Genomic DNA, 22,280 nt, shown 5'->3' with positions numbered 1-22,280 from the left:
TGCTAAACCGATGGGAGTAAAACGGAAATAAGTGCCATATGAGATGAACTGCTGGTCAAGACTTAAATCCTACCAAAGCCGACTCAGCCTTCTATCCTAACAAGGTATGCAAGTTACATCGGAAAACAAGAACAGCTGATGTTTACAGCACTTGGAAACGCAGGATGTAGAATGGTAGGCACGGGGAGATTAAATAATTTGCCCAAAATCACAGGATGTGGAGTCATCGCCGAGACTCGAACCTTATCAACTACACCAACCAAATCTTTCATGTCTCTGCTACCCAACAGGTTAACACAGCCCACCGCCATTTGTACCGAGCAAACAACGTCCATGGTAGTTTAAAAACACATACGATAATTAAAAACAACTAAAAGGAGAGAGAGAGAACCACATTCCTACTGAATGGAATAAACCACGCCAAGCACTGAGAACGCAAAACATCCTAACAGCGTGGCTGTACAGGTCCGAATACATGTGCAATTATTAAGAGCCCCGGGCGCGAGTGTCCTTACCTCTGTGTGGTCCCGAAGAGGGGTTTCTACCCGAAAACAACCTTTGTTCCGGATTGAGAGCCGGACTCGGCTTTCGTGCTCTCTGGTTTCAAACTCAGCAGTTCAACAGGTTCACCAGCCCCCTCCCTCCTCAAGCCAGCCCCCACCCCTCCCCCCTGGCCTTGGGTAGCTAAAACACATAGCAAGGATACGCACGCCTCGAACATGGTAGTTTAAAAACACATACGATAATTAAAAACAACTAAAAGGAGAGAGAGAGAACCACATTCCTACTGAATGGAATAAACCACGCCAAGCACTGAGAACGCAAAACATCCTAACAGCGTGGCTGTACAGGTCCGAATACATGTGCAATTATTAAGAGCCCCGGGCGCGAGTGTCCTTACCTCTGTGTGGTCCCGAAGAGGGGTTTCTACCCGAAAACAACCTTTGTTCCGGATTGAGAGCCGGACTCGGCTTTCGTGCTCTCTGGTTTCAAACTCAGCAGTTCAACAGGTTCACCAGCCCCCTCCCTCCTCAAGCCAGCCCCCACCCCTCCCCCCTGGCCTTGGGTAGCTAAAACACATAGCAAGGATACGCACGCCTCGAAACTTTTGTCTATATCCCTAGATGAATTTAGAGGCCAGATATTTTTGTCATAATGACGGCGATTCCCCGGTGCGAGCCTCCGTTAAAGCCAACGGGGCTATTAAAACAACTAATGCTCCAAGCGTGACACTTCGGTGAAACAATCGGTGCAGACCATGGTGTGTGCTTCAAGGCTGTTCACAGGGTGAGTCTCCAATCGAACCAATGAGTTAATTCGGATTCGCGACCTTTTTGCGCAAAGCTGCAAGGCACCGCTCAGTCAGTGGTGCTGTCCGAGTGACATGGTGTTCGCACACGCTATGTCTCATGTCGGGAGTGATTACTAGCTGTAAGGGGCCCCACCTACAGAGAGAGTCTAACAAGGGGGAAAGGCGTCCAAGGCACGGTGCGGATCCCTGCTCATCGAAGGGCAGCGCCGCCAACTATACTCACAACAGCACGAAGATCCTCACGGCCAGAGGACAGCAAAACAATGGCGGATGGAAGCTCCGAAACTTTTTCGGATTCGGGGGCGTGTTCCTGCTGTTCTAAAAGGGCGTGGCTAAAAAGTGGAAAGAACAGCAAGGAACACGCCCCCGAATCTGAAAAAGACGGAGCCTATTTGGAGGGACGGCTCTCTCCTCCAATGGCGGGCCTCCGTTTAGGAAGCCAGCCAATGGAGGAGAGGCAAAAAGAGAGGCGGGCTAAGGAGCCACTCTAGGAAACATTAAATCTCGACTTCCGGTTCTGCCTTCGGCAGACCGGTAGTCCTCGACCTAAAAACAAAAGGGGGTAGAGAGGAAGAAGACAAAGCAGAGACGAAAAAATCTGCAAGAGCAAACTAAAGAGGCAGTGAGTGCCTGGTGATGGATTAAAGAGGAATGAGGCGGAATGAAGACTCCTCCTTTCTTGGTATTCAGCGACCCGACCTTCGAAAGTGCCAGCCACAGGCTCTTGAAACAAACTGTGGGGCCAGGACTTATTATTTTATGTGTACATGGAGTCGGAGGGAAGGGTGGGGGGGGAGGGTGGGGGGGGAGGGGGGGAGGGACTGGGCAGGATTTGAGAGCCGGCAGTGCTATTGTCACTGGATGCTGAAAAGGCATTTGAATCTCCCGAAAGGCCACACCTGATGGCAGTCCTCTAAAGAAAATGGGCCTGGCTGTGGATGCTGTACACACTGCCTGTTGTGATGGGGCCAGTTATTGGGACACAATTAGGAGAATTTCAGCTAGGCAGAGGGATGAGACACGGTTGCCCCACCTCACCCTTATTGTTCGCTTCTGTGGTGGACCCGATAGCAGGGTGGGTGAGATAAGCTGTGTTGATGGGGGTCTCCATTGGGACCTACACCGGGAAGATGCTATCTCCCTATTGCTGGACCTGGTGATGCCCGAAAACCCGATTGCAAGGGTGCTAGAAATACTTGGTATCTTTGCACAATATACGGGCATGTACATTAACTGCCACAAGTCCAAAGTATATTCCGTAGCATATTCAGCTAGCAGCCCCCGACAACATGGGACTGACACTCAATGGAGAACCGTGGGTTTCAAGTACCTTGAAATGTTTGTTACGAAAGACCTCAAAGACTTTATGAGTCATAATATTGTCCACATCCCAGCTAAATATAAAGCACTGGGGAAAGCGCCACTATTTAGAATGATTCCGCTGCCAACATTCCTCTATATGCTGCAGAATACTCTGTATTCACCCCTCCTAATGCCACAATGCGGACCCTGTCTGTGACGGCGTGCCTGCACACCGCACTGCACACGCTTATGAGGAATCACTATGAGTGAAGACGATACCCAACCTGAGGCGCCACTACAAGGCGGACCAGCTCTTGGTGACAAACAACTGGGTATTCGTTGATTAGAGGGAACCATAGTTGATGGCTGACAGGAAGGCAATGACTACTAGGGGATGTCTGAGAGAACTGCATAAAAGGGGGCAAACGGGGAGGATCATGTACCAGCAGCAACGGTTATCAAGACCGCAGCAACGGTTATCAAGACCGGGACGAGGGCAACCTGTAAACCTGGGTGAGACGACAGCTTGACCCTGTGTAGGATATGTGGTGTGGTTGTGAGGCCTCATCATGTAATAATGACACAATTGTAAACAAAAGTCTGATTGGCCGCACTCTGCTAGTCCTACCAGCGTGTTACCCCAAAGAATTGTGGTCCATAAAGTAGCGTCGGCGGGTACGCCTATGCCAAAAGTTTAAAATGAAAATAAGTGTCGCGTTAGCCATCCGCGGCCAATCAGATTTTTTTTTTTTTTAATGACACAATTGTTATCGGGCTCAGTTAAGTTTCTTTAAGAAAGCCCTCGGCTCAGTCCTGGGCAGCTGTGGCACAGAGAAGTACACCAAAGTCGAAGGAACCAGCGTAAAGCATTTTCGAGTAACAAAACAATAGATAAGTGAGAAACACAGCACAATAAAAATCCATCACGCCGATAGCGTTCCTGGGGCCACCCTGGTATGAATCAGCATCAGGGGTCCTCTCTGACCTCGGTTCAGTGCAAGTGCAGTCGCCATGGTCTCCCAGTTCCAGCGGTCTTCAGCGGATGCTTGCAGGTAAGTTTCTCTTTCTTGGTGGGCCACCGAAGTCCACTTCAACGTCAGTCACGGGTCCCACAGGGTTAGGGACACCACGGGCAGGTCAGAACTCTCTCTCCCAGCAGGCACTTTGGAGTCCAGGAGTGGGAAGGCCTTGCTCTGTAGCTAGGTCTATGAGACCGCAGTTTTCCTTCAGCTTTTGAATCCCTGGTGCTGACCAGGGGTGCTATCCCTCTAGCCCTTGAAGTCCCTTCTTCTGTCCTGGCACCAGTGGAGTTCCTTTCAACAGGTGGGTGCACCAGGCAGTCTTCTTGGGTGCAGCAGATGAAGTCTAGTGAAGCATCTCTTTGCTGGGTCCAGGGAGAAGCAGGGCAGTCCAGTAGTGATCCGAAGACTGTAGGTTGGGGTGTCACTTTCATGCAGTCTTCTCAGTTGTGGGAGGGGAGGAATCACAAGACAGTGGGCAATAGTTTCCACGAGACAACCCTTTGCACTTTACATAATTTCCTGAGGGTTTGGCCACCAAACAATCCCGGGATACCCTTCTCTACACTAAACCAAGACGGTGAAAGCCTTCTTTCCCTGTGAGGAGTTTTGGGCACATCCGAGGGTGTACCCTGCCTAATGAGGCACTCCACCATTTCTTTCTTCACTGTTCCTGGGAGAGAGTCACACTTCCTAGCAGGGAGGCAGCATGTTGACTCGGGTGACTACTGCTGCAGATAGACTGGAAAGGCTGCTGGAGATTTGAGGCAACAAGGTGCTGACTTTCTAAAGTCATCGATCTATTAACAGTTCCTCTTTAAAATTGGGTTTAATGTAACAAATAATTTGACACCCTGGAGTACTGTCTTTGGTAGTCCCAAATAGAAGTTAGTAATTAGTGCAGCTGTTAGTGTAAGTCCATGTTAGCCAATGGAACTAACAGCAGTGCTACAGTAAAAACTGCAATTTTGCGTTTTCACTGTCAGTGCATATGAAACACAAAAGGAACAGGCCCTTCTCTTTAAAATTGAGCACCCCTGCTTTGTGGGCTACCATGCCTTCCCTAACAAAAACTTGACCTGTCAAAAGGGTTTATTTAGCCATGTCAAAGTGGCGGTGTTAAATCTGTTTGGCTAGGATACATTAGCAGGCCTAGAGTCGCGTTTTAATCTTGTCATTGCAGTGGTGGCACAAATAAGTGCTGCAGTCCACTTGAAGCAATTAACTTACCAACCCTGGGGACTTGCAGGTACGTTAAATGAGCCAGTTAGGTATTAGCCTATAGTGCACATACTTTAGGGGGGGTGGGAAGGGTCAGAGCATATGCAATGGGGCCTGGACAGCAAGGCCCAGTGCATTAAACAGTTGAAAAACCAGTAGCAACAATTCAAAAACTTGGGGGGGGCGGAGGAGTGATAATACAAAAAGAGGTCCTTTCCTACACCTTGAAAATCCCTTTATGGAATCGGGTACTCTCAAGGATCTGACAAAACTAGAGGAGTTTCAGAAATGGGGACATATCTGCATATCTAGGTTGGGTGAAGTGCGGAACTCGCAAGGCATGCTGCCCATTAAAGTGCTCCGAGCACGGTTTGATGGGACACCTTTGCAATGGTATAAACATTTGCAGATCAAAAATGCACTGGCAAAATATGCGCTACAAAAGATAGAGGAGGAATCGCGTTGGAATATAGGGTGCTGCTGACACCACACCACATGCGTGTCGTTTCACACATATGTATATATGTATTTTTAAGAGTTTTATATAGCGCAAACTCGACCCGAAGATATCTGGTATCTGAAAGCTTTACATGAGCACCAGTCTCGTTACAGAGGGACACATTCATTTTGTTAGGCACGGGGAAATTAAGTGATTTGCCCAGAATCACAGGATGTTGACCCTCCCGCCGAGACTCGAACCCGGTTCCCCAGCTTCGAGGTCGACCGATCTAGCCATTAGGCTACATCCTGTTCAAGTCTACAAAACTTAGTTAAATAACTGCCATCGACCCCTGGCAAGACGAAAAGCGAGGTGAGAACAAGATCGTGGCAGGCTTGAGGACGTGTGTGTTAAGAGGCTTGCAGACACCCAAGGGAGGTGGCGACTAGAATGGATTTCAAACTGATACAACAGAAAGTAATACACAGAGGTATTTCACCAGACCCACACTGTGGAATACGGCGAAGCCAGGTGACAGGCAGTGCTTACGAGGGTTCCAACAAGAGTGTACAGTGCAGGTGCTCTGGCAGGGAATACATCAAACACCTTACATAGACCCTGGGGTTGGAGTTTGACCTGAATGCCCAGGAGGTGTGCTTGGCAATATGGGGTGAACAAACGCAGTCATGGTGTGCACTACTGTTCTGTAATATCGCACTAACGGTAGTCCTAAGAGATATCAAACTTTGGGGCGCACTGTATTTTGCCGGGAGCAGCGGTGGGCACAGAATCCGGACAGGTGCATGAGGTAGGATAAACCATACTCCTTGCAAGGAGTTGCCATCAAAGGTTTGTGAAGTCTGGAGCCCCTGGCTGGAGGTGCGGGAATACAAGTGAATCCCCAGCATTAGAGGGCATCTAAGGGAGATAAGGGCAGCAGCCACAATGCCCGAGTCACTTAGCTGGGATTGTAGGCAAGATCTAGGTCTTTGTAAAGAAATTATTCTCTACAAATATGGGGTGAGGGCACCCTCTGCGGACGCCTCCCAGAATGTAATGTGTTGTCAGTTATTCTGGCCAAAATCGGATGTACAGCAAGATTGCCAATTCGGTTGATTTTAATGTATGTTACTTTTTAAACAATTAAATATTTAATATGAATAAAGCATCCTTTGCGATTATGAGGCCCAAGGCGAACCTTGTGATGTAAGAAGGCATAGATGATAGAGTTACGTAAAATCGATGGTGGAAGGGGTCGCTGGGAATATATGGACTTCGCTGTTACTAGGAGGAGGTTGAAATCACTTTGGAAGAGGAATGCCTCAGATAGCTGGAGTTGCTCCATACACTGTACAAGAAAGTTCGAACTGTCCCCGGGAAGGCAGCTGCAGATTGAAATGGGGCTTCCTTACCATGGGACCCTGCTCCTGCTTTGTCACAATGCTTTAAAGTGGTCAATGACGGCATCCCTTCAGTGCACCTCATAATTTCCAGAAGAGCAGCCTGTGAGACAAAAGTTGCTGACTTCAGCAAAGTTAATCTCAGTCAAGAAGAGCCCCATATAGATATTCTGTGGAAATAACAGTACGCTGATGGTTCAGGGATAGCTCCGACAGCACCGACGACAGATGTAATGCTCTCATCCCTTCACTTACAACATGGGGGAAGTCCTGCCTTTCGCCGCTCTGGAGGGCAGGGTTCCCATCACTTCTAATTGCTGTGGGAGAAACTCTATATGTTGGCCAACTGCATCAGTCTTCATTCCCTTGTGAGGGGGGGTCAAAGGTGATGTAGATGCTGTAAATATTCTTCTCACCGTAGAAACAATAACAGTTTGCATTTGGATATGATCTCGTGGTTAAAAGATTGTATGACGGAGGCCTATATTTCCAAAGTGTGCTGCTGCAGCGGTGTGAAATACGTCCTACTCGACTTAAGTACGTTTTAAACCAACAGCAGCAGAGGTCTGGATGGAGCCTGCTGCTGTACCGTCTCAAATGAAACTGGAATCCTTAACAAAGGATCGAGAAGTGCATATTCAACTAGAAGGAACCTTTAGTGGGGACGCTGTAAAAAAGTGGAGATAATATGCACTGGTGAGATCCAGGAAGATTATCTTATTGAAGAAGCTGGCGAATATGTTCCCCATGATGTCTCTGAGGAGGTGTTGTAACTGTAGGTATCATTCCTTCTGCAGCAAACTGCTGGATTCCTCAGACAGCACATAGCCGAGGTTCCATTCATTCGAGGTGTTATTTCTGATACATTCCTTTTCCCTGCACTGTTCATGGGGTGCAGACTTCATTTTTTAATAGAATTCAGAGGAACATGCCATGCATGATGTTTGCAGTGGGAGCAGACAGCATCCAGAGGTCCTTTATGAAGCTCTTCAACGAAGCACAGAATCTGCTTAATGTACAGTTCCACAATGTCCGATCTCAAACACTTCGACTGCATGAGACTTCTTGACTGTGTACCCATTGTCATGTAGCAGCTTGAGAGCAAATATTGGTTCTATGTTAAGTACTTTTGACTCCAGTGCTTTAAAACATTCTTGGCAAAACTAACCTGGATGCAATGTCCTAGAAGCCTTCCACAGAAATGGATGCTTCATTATCATACCTCTTGATGTCAACCTCGAATGGTATGAATGATGGTGGTGCTTCCTTTTTACTGAACCGACCCATGAGGGATGGTTCACAGAAAGTCTTTGCAAATGTTGAGGTGGAGGCAAGACACGTCTGGTCTTTCTAAGAGGTTGTGATCCCGCAGCAGACTTGAATTCGAGTTTTTGTGATGTTCGTCACGTTTGTGAAACAATTTGCCCTTTCATTTAGGATACTTACTCTCTGACATAATGGACATTCTTCAACAGTATGACTGTCTTGTAGTCAAAGGATACAAGCGGCATGTGGCCAATTCTCCGATTGTTTCTGGTCACAAAATGGATACTTCACGGCATGGTTATCGTGCAAGATAAGGGTTGAAAATGGCGGAAATGTTTAGCAAAATGCTGAAAAAGGAAACGTTAATGGTCAGCAAGCTTGCTACATAAAATGGAAATTTTACTTTACTCAGCTGCCACTAACATCAAATTATGCCATTACATTTTGGGCTGAAAGGAGTGGGATTGTCTGGCTTAAAGTGAGAGTGAAGTTTTGCCACTTTATTAAGTTGTAAATATTTTCTCCCTCTTTATTATTTAAAAATGTTAACATTGAAAAAAGTGATTTGCTACGTTAAAAAATGTTCTTTTAAAGAATTATTATTTATTTTTAATAGAGAGGATTTTACTTTATGAAAGTGTTCGAAGATCCTGTACAATGGCAGAGACATTTAGTGTATATGAATTCAGTGGCGATCTTATAATCGCAGGTCTAGAAGCCTAATAGATCATTACGTTCAATACATGCATGTCACCTCAATATTCCACACGCACCGTATTCACGCAAGGGCGGAACAGCATTCTCCTTCCTTACTAAAAAGGTATGGAATGATCTGTCTTTGTACTTAAGAGAAGTAAGCTATCTAAGCTTTTGCAAAGGATTGCAAACCTGGCTGTGTAGTCAACTATAATTTTTGCGGTTTTGCAGTATGCTAAGGACAGAGAATCACCTATTTCTGCAACTAACTATTATTTTTATATTGGCTCTCCTTGGCACCAGCACTTCCCATTCGGGGCATTATTAGTGTTTTTTTAAATTTTTTTTTAAAGAAACCTTTATTTGACTTCAAAGAGTTACAGACATGGGCCTACAACCCCTTGGGCCGGCCGCTAATTAGTATGAGACGTGTCATTTCACCGTCATACGGATTTGTCAATCAAAGGATCCCGTCAGCCCATCAGCACTCCCAGTGAAGGCAGAAGCAGTAGTGGAATGACAATATTAAATACGGTTTCATCTTTCAATTTAAAAACTAATGAACATTACACACAAACAAGGCAATAGGCATTGTGAATATCAGGACGCGCTCCCCGGGGTAGGAAATCAATGACCTGCGGCATAGAAGGGAGGGGGGGCCCGGGTACAGAGGAAAAATCAGACTGTGACCTACTCATAACCTAACAGATGAGGAATGTCCAGCTAGGGGGACAAAGGAACATCCAATACAATAGCCAGAGGAGGGGCACAGATGTCTCCGCGATAAGAATTCCACGGACCCCACACCCCAGTCCATTTCCTAGGCTTGCCTCTCGCTACATACACCGTCTTTTCTCTAAACATGCACCAATCCATATTCTCCTTCCACACCGGGACCATGGGCGGCTTCTGGGAACCCCATAACTGTGCGATGTTGCGTTTAGCCACCATATTTCCCAAAGTCGCCCACTGCGTCTGCGCCACATTATAATCGTTTGGCTCCCACACGTTCAGCAGACATCTCCTAGCTTCTGGGAACAGAGCAACATGAGTGACCTCTTCCATTACAGCATGCACCCGACGCCAAAAGCGAGCCACCTCAGGGCATTCCCATATGACGTAAAGGAAAGTACCCAGCGAACCACAGCCACGCTTACACATCCCATCCACGTAGAAACCCATGCGCATTAGGCGGGGACCAGTGACATACACTCTATGGAGTATCTTTAGTTGTACGAACCGAAGGCGGGCCGGAATTGCCACCTCCCTCGGGGAGGCTATTGCCGAGACCCAGTCCTCATCATCTAATTCCAAACCGTCAGCCACCCAGAGCTCCCTCAAGTGGGTCAACAGGTCCGCCCGGTCGTTGATAAGCTTTTTATAGATCAAGGAGATTGTGCTGTCAGGCACGTAGCCATCGAGCACCCTGTCCTCCAGTGGGGAATTTTCCGGGATAGCAGTAGCATCAGGGAAAACCGAGCACAACGCATGACGGACCTGAGCATACCGGAAGTACTCCCTATCGTTCAGCTTATATTCCGCTTTCAGCGTTTCAAACGTTTTAAACTCCCCTTTCACCCAAAGATCGCTCACCTTACATATGCCAATCATATCTCATTTCTCAAATCCTTTAGTTTTCCACAAACAGCCCAGCCTTTCTGAAGCATACAGTGGAGTCGCTTGAGTCAGGCGGTCCTTCCAACCCATCGCAGCATTAGCAGCATGCCACACACGTACCGCTATCTTCGTTGGGCCTGTCAACTGCACACCAGGAGACTTCGAATAGAGTGCTCTATTATAGTCCCCCCCCAGTCAATAGCATTTTATCCATCTCGAACGCCGGGTTCAGGGCCGGTCCGTACATCCTGTGGTTCACCGCCGCCAATTGGGACGCCCAATAGTATCGCTTGATATCGGGGAGTGCAATACCCCCATCATACCAAGGGAGTGTCAATTTTGTGAGAGCGATTCGCGATCGCCCGTCCCAAAACAACTGCCTCTGCAAGCTCTCCACCTCACGGAAATAGCGGGCCGGTATGACGTCGAGTGTATTTTGCAGTGCATACAGGAATCACGGTAGCGACATAATTTTAAACAACGCCGCACGTCCGAGCGGCGAAAGCGGAAGCCGTCGCCACCCGAGACGTCGGCCCTCAGTCGTTGGAGTGGGGGGAGTAAGTTCCGCTCATAACGGGCCACAGGGTCTAATGTTATGAATACTCCCAGGTATTTAAACCCTGACTGCGAAATCTGGATAGGGCAGCCACGCGGAAGGAGAGGAGCATCCCCTGAGAGAACATAGACGCATGACTTGGCCCAGTTAATGACCAAGCCGGAGTTGCGACCAAATGAGTTCAGTACGTCCACTAGTACCATTAAAGATTGCCGGGTAGATGTGAGGTACAGGAGAATGTCGTCCGCATAAAGAGAGATGCGGTCCTCAAATTCAGGCGTCCACCTAATGCCGCGCAATGAGGGCTCCCATCGTAACCAATTAATAGTGTTTTTATAAATATTTCATCATCATCCTCAATTAAGAACATTGATTAGCCACTTACTTTTCTTGCAGCATTTTCAAAGCGCCCCCCGCAGCCTCTGCAGTTAGATGGCATGGAATTGGGGTGTGTGCTGTAGCCAGGGTTCGAGTAAGCCTGTGTTCGGTTTCCAGCATGTGGTGTAATTTCCTCTGGCTGGCTATCCAAGCAGAACCAATTACAGCAGGCAGCCCACATAGTGGAACTAGGAGTAGTAAGAAAGAGTGCAAAACAATTAAATGTTGCACGCAAACTGGATGACAAACTGTGGAGTGCAAGATTACAAAATTACATGGAATAAAACTGTATGACTGAGCCACGTGACCAGGAAACAAATGCATGCCAAACTCTGTTACATTTGGAACTGAAGTATGGATCTCAAAGATAACATACATCTCAACTTAATATATACAGCAATAGCTCAGCAGATCTCAAATCACTCAGAATACTTGTGGAAATAGCAGTAAGGTGGTCAGTGTCCAGTGGGAAAACACCATTATGACAGGGAGAAGAACAATAGTAAGTAGTTGAAGTGTCAGGTGCTTAAGGAGTGTCACAGACACAAGATGGGATGTTATGTGCGGAGGATTGGTAAGGTCGAAATGGCTGAATGGCGCATACAAGAGTCGAGTCTGAGAAGTGTGAAACCTTAAAATCTGAATCTCTCGTTTTCTAATTTAGCTGTGCTTCATTCATGCTCACCTTTGACCTGTTTTCAGCCTGACTCTATCCTTGACACCACACTTGCATAAACATTAGGTCACAAATCCAAGTTGAGACATTGTAGGCTGCGTAAACAAGCAAAGACAGCACAAAAGAACAGCTGATATCTACACTGTGGGTTTTGTGTGTATTTTAAACAATGATAAAGCCTTAGACAAAGTTTGTTCAGATAAACCTATCTTGTTATGCAGCTTCAAAACGCGACAGTTACACAAGGCACCAAGGTTGTTGATTCTTACCGATGGTCTCATTTGTTTGTTCTTCCCAAATCTCTATTTACCTCTATTTTCCCTATATAAACCCATGTAACCATTGTTCAGTGTGTTCTATCCTTGGGTATCTTGATGGTACTTGTTGGATGGAAACCCATTCATGAATGATTGAATAAACTATCCATGGTTTGACTTTGCTCTCCTGTCGATTCCTCCTTACTTGATAAGAACCCGTGGCGAAGTGGTGATCCCTGCACCAGCAGGTTATTAATTAATCTGCTCCACAGATTGGCGCCCAAACGTGGGTCCCCATCAAGGGCTGGCAGTCGGACCGGGGGAGGAGATCAGGTCGGTAAGACGAACTTCGCTGAGGAAGCGCCCCACCTGATGAGATTAGTGTTGCTCGTGGTCCAAGGTGATTTTTCATCTCTCCAACTCTGATCTTCCCGGCGGCTGCTAGCCTTGACTGGGGCCTTCGGATGGTCATTTTTTGGATCAGGGAGGATCGACAGATGGGAGGCAAAGATTACGCATGAGGTAAAACTGTATTAAACCGGTTCATTTGGTTTGGATCTGTTTGATCTTTGCTTGACTTGGTATTTGTCTTGACTTGGTATTTGATTGGTAATCTGTTTGGAATTTGGTAATCCGTTCGGACTCCGTTGTGAATTTTGAAACCTCGGTTCGTTTGGTATTTAGAGATCTAAGATTTGTTTTGAGACTTGCTATTTGTTTTGACTAACATTTTTTCTCACAGGTAATGTGAGAATATGTTTTATTTCTCTCTGTTTATAAGTTTTTTAAATCTTATATAACATGCCTGTGTTTAGTACCCTTTGGAAGTTTTGTTGTTGCTGCTGCGATAAGCAGAGCATTTTGGAAGCAAGTCAGCCAGCGCCACCAGAAGGTACGCCAAATTTTGAGATGTACATCAAATATGGTATTTGTCCCATCATGTATAATACATTGTGGAACAAATACATAAAAGGGGATCCCCAGCTGAGATGGCCATTAGAGGCAACTATGGACCCTCACAAACTCGAGTATTTAGAGAATCAATTGTTTTTGAAGAAAGTTAGGCCGGCTATGTTTGACAGTTTGCGTATGTGGAGAAAAGAAGTGAGGGAGCGGCAGCTCAAGGCAGAGAAGGTACAAAGGAAACAGGAAAGGAAGACAAAGTATCAGAAGTATAAGGAATTGAAGGATAAGGAAGTTCAGGAGAAAAAGGAATGTTTAGATAGAGAGGATAGATTATTAATATCTAAAGAATATATAGTTAGACCAACAGTAGCAGTAGAGGTCCACCAAGAAGATGTGGACTCAGATATTGATGGATTGTTGATAGAACGACCCCAACCCCCATATGTACCCTTAACACCTCTTCCCCCGGACCCCTAAATATTGCTCCCCTTGTACCCCCGGCCCCCCCTCCTTTGCCCGCGGTTGTCCAGATCCCTATTTTCCAACCAGTATTGGTACATTCTTTACCCCCTCCAACCCAGGCCACTGCACCCCCACCCCAAGCCTCTGCGCCTCCACCTCAGGCCACTGCATTTGAAATGACTAATGATTCTGTTGTTCCTGCATATGTCCTGACCCCTCGAGTTCTTCGCTCTACTGTACCTCAGTTTCGTCAGGATTCAATTAGGTTGATGGTATTAAATAGGTTAAGTGATCTAGAAATGGAAGTAGAAGAAATGATAGATCAGATTCAGGATTTCTCTGAGGGTGAGCTTCTTTGTCTTATAAGTAAGCTTTCTCATCAACTTATGCTTCAATGGGAGATGACTGCAGGGCAAAATGATGTTAGAGCAATTAATAGACAGTGTCAGATAGGGGTCTTCCCTGTAAAAGGAATTAACACTGCCATAGCAACGATAATTGGATACCGTAATGAACTCTCTTCCTATCCCCGAATAAGACCTATGAGGGAAGCTGCGCCACAGTTCATTCCTGGAAGAGGGAATGCAGACAATGATGACCCAAATAGTGATAATGCTAGAACCCATTTTTTGTACAATTGGATATATACGCCCTGGAAAAGGACGGATGTACTCACTTTAAAAGCCTCTTTACCTGACATACGGAAAAATCCTAGGGGATTTTATGAAGATGTACAGGCAGCCATTTATTCTTGTATCATGACCTTGGCAGATATTGATATGTTTTTTACTATGATCCTACCACCTGATATGTGGCGACTTACCCGGAAACAGGATCATGCTGTTGATTTGGGAGGAGATTGGACTGCCATCCTAGCAGCTGATAGGGATAGGAAACCTGGTTAGAAACCTAGTCGGCGTTTACTGGATCTGCCTGGTAACATACTTATTTACATAAAAACAATAGTGCCAGCCAGAAAAATAGATTGGGCACGCCTTACTTCTTGTAAACAGAAACAGGGATTTCTTTACTCGCTTTGAGGAAGGGTTCCATGATTTTAGTGGATAAGATACAGCTACACCTACAGGTGCACATTTATTTGTAGATAGATTTGTGGGAAATTTACTTCCTGAGATATCAGTTTGCTTAAAGAACTCTGAAAGCACATGGGCTTCAGTGACTCCAAAAGCTATATTAGATATGGCTCAGTATTATCAGAATCAGGTTACCACTGAGCAAGAACGAAAAGAAGGAAAATTAAAAGAATTGAAAACTAAGGTGATGATGGTTCAGGCCTATGGACCCCAAGGTCGAGGCCGTGGCCAAAATTATGGTCCGAATTATAGAAAAATGCCTCAAGTAGGGCCACCGCGTAGACAAACTCCACCGGGACTGGATCAATGTGCTTATTGCAAAGAGAAGGGACATTGGCGTTCTGAATGCCCTGTTTTAGCTGCTGGTGGGAGAGGAAGGGGACAAGTGACTAGTAATCGAGGTACTTCAGCTCCCCGACAACAGTCACAGCAGGTTCAAGCTCCAGAGAGGAACAGGTCAGGAAATTATTTTGATCAGCGAAATAATCAATATTCTATGGAGGATTGGGAATCAGAGGAAACTGTGGGAACACATTTTGCCTAGGACAGTGTGGGACAAGGAGGACCAGTTGAGATACCTGTAGATCAGTCAGGGCCCTATATAACAGTCAATCAATCAATCATGGAATTTATATCGCGCACTACTCACCCGGAAGGGTCTCAAGGCGCTTGGGGGAGGGGGTCTGCTACTGCTCGAACAGCCAGCCACCATACTTGGGCAGGATCAGACATTTTTTGTGGATACAGGGGCAACACGTAGTGCGATAACTCAGAAACTGGTCCCTGGTACACCCTTGTTTGGCCAAGTGATCACATCGATAGGGTTTGATGGAACACCAACTCCTAGCCCTGTGTCCCAAAAACTACCTTTGCAGGTTGAGAATTTTATCACTACAGCCCCCTTTTTACTTTCCCCACATGCTCCAGATAATCTGATGGGACATGATCTTTTGAAATATTTTTATGCTACTATACATTGTTCCCCATCTGGAGTACGTGGCATTTTTGGGGAAAAGGCATTACCTAAACAATATATTTTTTCTTTATGTCCGGACCTTGATTCTGTCCCTTCATGTTTTTGGGCTACTACTGATACAGATGTGGGAAGAATGGATATTTCCCCAGTACATATACAGGTTCAGGAGGATGCTTCCTTACCAAGGGTCCCGCAATATAAAATATCAAAAGAAGGTGAAGATGCACTGATGTCTACCATTGATGATATGATACGTACAGGAGTTGTTGAGGAAGTTTCCTCTAATGTATGCAATAGCCCCATTCTCCGCATTCTAAAACGGGGTGATGGAACAGGGGATAAGATTTACAGATTTGTGATTGACTTGAGAGAAGTCAATAAAATAGTTATCCCTCAATATCCTGTTGTCTCAGATATTACAACGTTGTTGACATTAATTCCATCTACAGCTACTGTATTCTCTGTCATTGTCCTTAAGAATGCCTTCTTCTCTATTCCTATACATCAAGAGAGCCGATATCTTTTTGGATTTTCATTACGGGGCCGCTCATTCAGATTTTGTAGGGCTCCACAAGGCTAAACAGAAAGCCCTAGCATTTACAGTCAAGCACTTAAGCGACAGTTGGATGAACTTCTTTTGCCACCAGGAGTAACACTGGTGCAATATGTGGATGACATTTTGCTAGCCGCAGACACAGTTGAGCATTGTAAAGAAGCCACGCTCTCTCTATTGCATCATCTTGCTATCAAGGGACATAAGATCTCTAAGAATAAGTTACAATATTGTCAATCTGAGGTCACTTATTTAGGTCACCTCTTGTCTAAGGAAGGTTGCATGCTGACTAAAGACAGGATTCAAACTATCCTAAAAATTCCTATTCCAAGTACCCAAAAAGAAGTCAGGGCACTAATTGGTATTACTTCTTACTGTAGACAGTGGATTCCAAATTTCTCCCTCATTATCAAACCTCTTTTGTCCCTTGTTACCAAAGACACTCCTTCTCCTCTACAATGGACATCTGAATGTCAGGAAGCATATCAGCAGCTCCGTGCATCCCTTTGTTCTGCTCCAGTGTTAGGCACTCCAGATTATGCAAAACCTTTCATACTATATGTACGCGAGAGAGAAGGATGTGCATTGTCAGTTTTGGTACAACCATATGGTAATAAGCATCGACCCTGTGCTTATTTTTCAGTTGTATTAGACCCAGTGGCCAGAGGACTCCCAGGTTGTCTCAGAGCGGTTGCTGCCACAGCGATTTCTATACGCCAATCTGAGGGGATAGTGTTGAGCAACAAGCTCATGGTTATGGTACCCCATTCGGAAGATGCACTCCTGAATCAGACTAAAACCCAGCATTTGACTAGCGCTAGACTTACAGGCTACGAACTTACACTTTTGGCACCTCACATCACACTTAAGATGTTTAACATTGAACCCAGCTACATTGCTACCTTTGCCAGCTGAACAGGTGCATGATTTGCATGATAGCATTTTCCTAACAGAAGAACAGACTAAGGGAAGAATAGATCTAAAGGATACACCTTTGTTAGAACCTGAGGGAGAACTATGAGTGGATGGCTCTTGTTTAAGATTTCCTGATGGCATCACCTCTGCATCCTATGCCATTACCACTTTACAGACTGCAGTAGAGACAGCCCGTATCCCACAAAAATCTGCCCAGACAGTCAGTATGCATTTGGTGTGGCACACAATTTTGGCAAGCTCTGGAAGGGACAGGGATTCCTAACCTCCCATGGCTCTAAAATACAACATGGTGAATTGGTAAACAGTCTTCTTACTGCTTTGACATTGCCAAAGAGTATAGCCATTATCAAATGTAGTGCCCACAAGAAAGTTACAGACAGAGTGGGACAAGGAAATGCTTTTGTTGACGAAGTTGCACGAGAAACGGCAAGTGCACTCGCAAGTAAAAAGTATGTACTACGCTCACAAGCAGAAAAACGCAAAACATGTATACAGAGATTAAGGACATACAGCAGTCAGCCACTGAACAGGAAAGGACAGAATGGCAAAAGGAAGGAGAATTAGATGATGAGGCATGTTGGAGGTCAAAGGACATGTTAAAATGGAAATTACCCTATGCCGATGTATTGCCTTTTGTGACTATGGCTCATGGACCTGCTCACATTAGTGCCAAAAACATCATTTCCCAATTGAATCCAGTCTGGGATAGTCCACTCATCCGGAAAACGGCTGAGCATTTGATTAAACATTGCATAATCTGCTTACAGCACAATCCTGGGAATGGAGTATCAACCCCTACTGGTGGATTTCCTCCACCTCAGGTTCCCTTTGAAGCACTCCAAATGGATTATATTCAACTAGAACACTGCAACAATTTAAAATACGTACTAGTTGTGGTTTGTTCCTTCAGGTGGAAGCCTATCCCACCAAAGATAACACAGCCTTGACAACAGCTAAAGTTCTCATAAAAGAGTTCTCCCCCCGTTTTGGGGATTGTAGAGTTTTATGGTGCGACAATGGCCCCCACTTCACTGGCCAGATAATCGAATACCTAATGAAGGGTTTGGGGGTAAAACAGAAGTTTCATGCTGCTAATTATCCCCAGGCAGCGGGTTTAGTAGAAAGATACAATGCCACCCTGAAACTAAAAGTGGCAAAAATTCAAGCAACAACGGGCCTTAAATGGCCAGATGCTTTGCCACTCGCTTTGCTATCTGTTCATTCCATCCCACACAGTAAGATTGGACTTTCTCCCTACGAGATAGTCTTTGGTAGACCTATGAATGTATGGGGACCCCCAAGAACAAATATGATTAAAGAAATACAGTACCCTGTTTTGAGTGACTATCTTAGAAACTTGACTGAAAAATTGTTTGTTTCATCAGCAGGTGCTTGAAGCTATTCAAGACAAATCAGAGGGTTCGGCTCATGGTCTCCAACCCGGTGATTTCGTGCTCCTCAAGAACTTCCAGCGTTCTAAGAATCTGGAACCTCGTTGGAAGAACATCGAGCAAGTGCTGCTGGCAACTCGAACTGCTGTCCGTGTCACCAACAGACGTCACTGGATACATGGATCCCACTGAAAACGAATTGCAGCAACTGTTCTCCAGCCAGAAAGCAGAAGTGATCTAAAGGACATCTTGCCGACTCAGAAAGGCGTTGCTCCTCTGAACGAAGACACCCTGTTCCCAGATCAAACTGTGCCGTCGGCATCAAGGTACGATTTACGAGCAAGGAAGGGAAGGAGCAGATAGAGATACCGGAGGGCCGATTTCAATTAGTGGAACGGTTCGGCTGTGACATGGTGGGATCACAGAATTGGCTGAACTAGGTTCAGAGGGGGTTGTGATACGTGTTCAGTGCTGCCTGCATCTCTCTCCGACCTGTGGTGTATCGATACCGAGAAAGAGACATGCAGAGACTGGGATCCAAGTTGCAGTTTCAAAACAAAGACAAGACTCTGTATATGTTGACTTTGATCATACTCTTGATAATCTTGGCAGCAGTTTTTTGGACAATGGAGAAAGTGATTCCGGCCCGAACCCTATTGCCCGCTACTACTCCTGTCCCCACAGAACACGTGTACTATACCCTTCCCTATCATGAACAAAAGCACCGCATGTCCTACCTCAACAACACTTTCATACAGATGTTGCATCATACTCACAACGCTACGAACACCACCAACTGTTGGGTGTGCGGAATGATGCCAGCTCACCAGAAAAAGGGTGGAACGCCTTTCATTCACTTGCCATTTTCACATAATGGCTCCTGCAGAGCCTGGTTCGCACTGTTGTGGGCCTCTGATATTGCTAACATTACTGACTATGATGTAGGAGGACTCAATGCACAAGTGAACAGAGTGTGTTACCCCGATGAAGAAGGAGATCCCCAAGCCAAAGGAACTGTATGGGAAATGGAGAAATATCGCAGAGGGAATTCCTCCACCAGATATGTTTTCCCCAACACCCGAACAGCCAAGGGTAATGGACCTCCTATTATCGCTGTAACCAGAGCCCGAGCAGAACTTTGTGTGAACAGTATTGGCCGTATTCCTGTGGGAAAAAGTGACTGTACAATAGTACTAAACATTAGTGGAGAAAATAACAGTAGTTTTTTGTCCTCACATAATACCTACTTTATCTGTGGAAACAAGGGATACTATCATTTGCCAATTGGTTGGTCTGGCATCTGTTTCGTGTCTTTCTTACTTCGCCCTGTGTTTTTAGCACCTGCCTCTTATCACAAAGACTTGAAATTATTTAATGACATCTCTTTAAATAGGTTCAAACGGACCATAAATAGTGATGAAGTAGATCAGACAGATACAACCTTGCAGCAATATGTAGATTTTAATTTGGGACTCTTTTTCTTTGTTGGTGCAGCCCTAAAAAGTAGAAAGATAAGACGCCTAACCCGAGTAGTAGAAGCAGTAACTAATCAGACAGCAATGGCTCTAGGAAACATTACTGAAGAACTCCAAATTACAAGAATTGTAACTCTTCAAAATAGAATGGTGCTCGATGTAGTGCTCGCTTATCGTGGAGGAGCATGCCGCATCATAGGGAGTAGCTGTTGCGTGTTAATTCCTGACCACGCCACTTCTGCCTATGACGCCATTTCTAAATTACACAAAATAGCTGCAGAAATACATCAAGAAAAAGGAACATGGTCCTGGTCTGACTGATTACAGGGGCTTATCTCCACTTGGGGTTGGAAATTGTTAATGGGAATAGCAATCATAGGGGCCATCTTTTTCACTTGTTGTTGCTGCATTCAATGTGCCCCCACAATATGTACAGCCTGTATAGCCATTTGTAATAGTATTAAACCTTCCCCAGTCAATGTTCATGAATTAAATAGATAAATGATTATGCACACCGAAATTCATGAACTAATGAATATTAATGTACACGATTAATATATGTACTTTCTAGAATGTATTCTGCACAGCTGAAAAGGAAGGACTGTGAAACCTTAAAATCTGAATCTCTCGTTTTCTAATTTAGCTGTGCTTCATTCATGCTCACCTTTGACCTGTTTTCAGCCTGACTCTATCCTTGACACCACACTTGCATAAACATTAGGTCACAAATCTAAGTTGAGACATTGTAGGCTGCGTAAACATGCAAAGTCAGCAAAAAAGAACAGCTGAGGTCTACACTGTGGGTTTTGTGTGTATTTTAAACAATGATAAAGCCTTAGACAAAGTTTGTTCAGATAAGCCTATCTTGTTATGCAGCTTCAAAACGCGACAGTTATACAAGGCACCAAGGTTGTTGATTCTTACCGATGGTCTCATTTGTGTATTCTTCCCAAAGCTCTATTTACCTCTGGGCGTTCCTAGTCTGTGATTTTCCCTATATAAACCCATGTAACCATTGTTTAGTGTGTTCTATCCTTGGGTATCTTGATGGTACTTGTTGGATGGCAATCCATTCATGAATGATTGAATAAACTATCCATGGTTTGACTTTGCTCTCCTGTTGATTCCTCCTTACTTGATAAGAATTCGTGGCGAAGTGGTGATTCCTGCACCAGCAGGTTATTAATTAATCTGCTCCACAGAAGGATAACAGAGATGAGGGGATAGTGACAGATAAAAGAGTTATACAACATTAAATGGATGAAGAATAGGTCTAGAACTCGCACAAGAAAGAATGGGGGATGATAGAAGTTCAGAACTAGAAGGTGGGTGGTTGCGACAGTCTGCTGTTTCTCAGTGTCAATCAAGTGTTTAAAAGGGTAGCCCGATGGGGAGAGTTAAGTGGTGGGGCGAAGGGAGGTAACTGGAAACAGTGGTAATTGGAGCTTCTAGTTGTCTGGGGATGAGTAAATGTCTAGCCAACGCCATATGGTAGTTTTCTCAGAACTTCCTAAAACCTGACCCACTGAAAATGAATATGTTGCTTGTCCCTGCAGACTGTGCTCAGTGGCTCGAAACTACCTGGCCTGCTGGCCTGTTGCGATGAGCCCATGTCCAGCTTCTGTGGGGTCTGCAAAAAAGTTAAAATCTATCTTGACTCTTGGCTCCAAGGCAGACAATAGCTTGTTTATCCAGCTAAAAAACTTGAAAAATGTCTTCCTCATATCGAGCCCGATTTTCATATCCCCGTCATCAATGCATCAATTCAGTTACGTCTGGTCTGGACTAAACTAATTCGATCTGGCCTTGCCTTCCAAACTAGTCTACCTTCTACAGCTTTTGCAAAACACAGCAGCTCTTCTTGTTGGTTGTGCCAGATGGGACAACCCCCATAGGGAAATTCCTCTATTGGTCATCTATGCATATGACAGTTATTATCAAATTCATGCCCGTCATACATAAGGAAGTTAATACAAAAACCTCAATTTTTCTAGCCGCTAAATTGTCCTGGCACAATCCAGAAGAAAGCTGCATTCAGTTAATCTTTTCCTTCTTACTTTCCTACGATCTAAATAGGTTTCTAGTGGTGATTGGGCATTTTCCACTGCTAAGATGCAGAATTTAATGCCCTTCTCTCTTCAGTATCAAGATGGTTTACTCCGTTTCAAGAATCAACTGAACACATTTCTTTTTAACCAATTATCGGGTTTTACATTTTTAGGTGGAGCCTACTGCAGCGCGCAATTGCTGCCCTAGGAAAGGACCTTTAGAAATCGGTCTGCTCTTTTCAAGCACTCGTGCTTGTGCTGGCATCCACCGTGCGAGAGCGAGCAGTGGCGTGCAGGGGC

At 45.3% G+C, this 22,280-nt stretch overlaps 1 protein-coding gene across 3 annotated transcripts in view; it reads right to left on the bottom strand.

The window, feature by feature from the left end:
• RFFL (ring finger and FYVE like domain containing E3 ubiquitin protein ligase) overlaps positions 1-22,280 on the bottom strand; it is a 423,271-nt gene that overhangs the window by 215,091 nt on the left and 185,900 nt on the right. For all 3 annotated transcript variants that reach the window (XM_085649647.1, XM_085649645.1, XM_085649646.1), the window contains one exon: positions 11,214-11,394. In XM_085649647.1, coding sequence (XP_085505773.1) covers positions 11,214-11,387 — 174 coding nt within the window. In that variant the 5' untranslated portion in view covers positions 11,388-11,394. The remainder of the gene's footprint in view (positions 1-11,213; positions 11,395-22,280) is intronic.

The sequence above is a fragment of the Triturus cristatus genome, chromosome 3_2 (genome assembly GCF_964204655.1).
Source record: "Triturus cristatus chromosome 3_2, aTriCri1.1, whole genome shotgun sequence".
Classification (NCBI taxonomy): Eukaryota; Metazoa; Chordata; class Amphibia; order Caudata; family Salamandridae; genus Triturus; species Triturus cristatus.
Note: the sequence above shows the minus strand (reverse complement) of the source record. Positions and strands in the feature narration are given on the sequence as shown.